At 40.8% G+C, this 2,133-nt stretch overlaps 1 protein-coding gene across 1 annotated transcript in view; it reads left to right on the top strand.

Annotated features, from left to right (window-relative positions):
• LOC103520924 (carotenoid isomerooxygenase-like) overlaps positions 1–1,936 on the top strand; it is a 6,191-nt gene extending 4,255 nt beyond the window's left edge. Inside the window, exons 7-10 of the mRNA XM_026831848.1 lie at positions 345–544; positions 828–1,052; positions 1,405–1,503; positions 1,746–1,936. Of these exons, the coding sequence (XP_026687649.1) occupies positions 345–544; positions 828–1,052; positions 1,405–1,503; positions 1,746–1,928 (707 nt within the window). The 3' untranslated portion in view covers positions 1,929–1,936. The remainder of the gene's footprint in view (positions 1–344; positions 545–827; positions 1,053–1,404; positions 1,504–1,745) is intronic.
• The last annotated feature ends 197 nt before the right edge of the window (positions 1,937–2,133 follow it).

Genomic DNA, 2,133 nt, shown 5'->3' on the forward strand with positions numbered 1-2,133 from the left:
CCATCTCGGAACAGCTTTCTCCTATCCGGACCTATCCCATCCCCCTCCTCCTCCTCCTTCTCTTCGCTTTCGGGACGATATCGATATGACCTCCGTTGTTACAGCTCCCTCAATCAAAAAAAAAAAGTATTACTGAGTTTTTTTAAATCTGACATGAGATTTAGAAAGATGTCCCGCTTAAAGAAAGTTATCAGTTATCGTTTCCAAGCCTTCATCTCACACAACAATAAAATAACCGAAACAATCGTTAACCTGGTTAACCGAAACAATCGTTAACCTGGGTTAACCGAAACAATCGTTTCCAATCCTTCAACAAACAATATTGTTTTTAGCTATCGTATAAATCTCTGATCTATCATTTCAGACTATATTTCATGTGCTAGACAAAACTAACGGGTCCGTCGTACACAGATTCCAAGCGGACTCATTCTTCTATCTTCACATCATCAATGCCTATGAAGACACCAATGATGGTATAGTAGTGGATATTTGTTGCTACCGTAACCCTGCCATGCTGGACTGTATGTACCGCGAGGCATTGAAGGTAAGTTGGGTCTGAAAGCAAAGTCTTCTTCTTCTTCCTCGCCTTTTCCCGTGTTCAGACGAGCTCAGCATTTTTCGTCAGCTTAACAGTCCTAGATAGGATGATTGCTTTGGGCTGACAATTGGCTTTGGCTACAGAATTTTACGAGTGGATGCCCTTCGCACTCAACCTTTGCTATTTCTTTAGCAAGGGAAATTTCGGGCTAGCATCCTCCCTGTTGAAAGTCCCCCAGCCAGACTTTTCCATACTGGAATTACAAATAATAAAATCCTCTCATTTCTAGAATATTCATTCGACTCCGCGCTACGCGCAAATGTTCCGAGCGCGGCCGTTAAGGTTTCGTCTGGATTTAGCCTCGCCCAGGACCGCGCCTACCGGTAAAGTGAGGCCCAGTGTCATCTGTGATGTAGGATGTGAAACTCCCCGCATGAATGGACAACACCAGGGTCGGTCGTACACCTACTTCTATGCTATCTCTGCTGATATTGATAGGGACAATCCAGGCACGGTATGTGAATGGAGTTTTTACTTTCCATTACAATAAGTACAGGGAACCTATTCTATGTAGGTAATGAGAAATTATTGCGATCGGTACAAACTTTCAAAATGGGTGGAAATGGGGTAGGGTCCCCTGATTCCAAGAGTGATTTTTTAATTCTTTTATTTGACTTCAGCTGTTCGTTTGTTCGTTCGTTTATTTGTTTGCTTGTCTCTCTGTTTGTTTGTCTGTTCGTTTGTATGGGTCAAATGTTGTAGTACGTGTCGAGTTTAGGAGGACGAAAGACTATTGTATTTTTTTTTTTTTAAAAAATATTAAGGACAAAATTTTATATTTAATTTCTTTATTTTTATTTTTTCAGCTAATCAAAGTGAACGTTCAGAACAACACATGTAAATCCTGGAGTCAGAAAGATGTCTATCCAAGTGAACCTGTGTTTGTTGCCACTCCCAATGCAAGGGTAAGATATTCTTTGAGCTTAATATAAATTATAAATCAAACAAAAATTATCTTTTTCATAGAGAGATTTAAGTATCAAGATTTTTTTCAAAAGGCCCTTTACTCCAGCAGTCTAGACAAGGTCTGGTATATTTGATGGGATAATGATACATTCATGCGTGAGAATACAATCCGAAAGTACTGCTAAAATAAGGAAACAGCTCCCACGTCCACAAATCGTAATTTCGATTTTTATTTCCACAGAAAGAAGACGAGGGTGTTCTCCTGTCCGTCCTCCTTTGGTCTCATCACCCTACTCGAGTGTCCCTCCTCGTACTGAATGCAAGAACGATGCAAGAACTAGGCAGAGTTAACTTTACCACACCCACCCCTGTACCCAAGTGCTTACATGGCTGGTACTTTCCTCATGAGCGGAAAGACGCCTGAGTTGTATTCGATTAGGTATGTGAAATTTAATTCAGTCAAACATGGCTGAACCAATGAAATTCCGCTTTGGACATAAACACAGCGAAATCTCACAATCTCATTGGTTCAGCCATGTTTGACTGAATTGAATTTCACATAATCGAATACAACTGAGGTAGTAGCTGTGCAGCCGTTTCCAACACTTTGACTTGTGCTGGGGTTTACC

This window comes from Diaphorina citri, unplaced genomic scaffold (genome assembly GCF_000475195.1).
Source record: "Diaphorina citri unplaced genomic scaffold, Diaci psyllid genome assembly version 1.1 scaffold4272, whole genome shotgun sequence".
NCBI lineage: Eukaryota > Metazoa > Arthropoda > Insecta > Hemiptera > Psyllidae > Diaphorina > Diaphorina citri.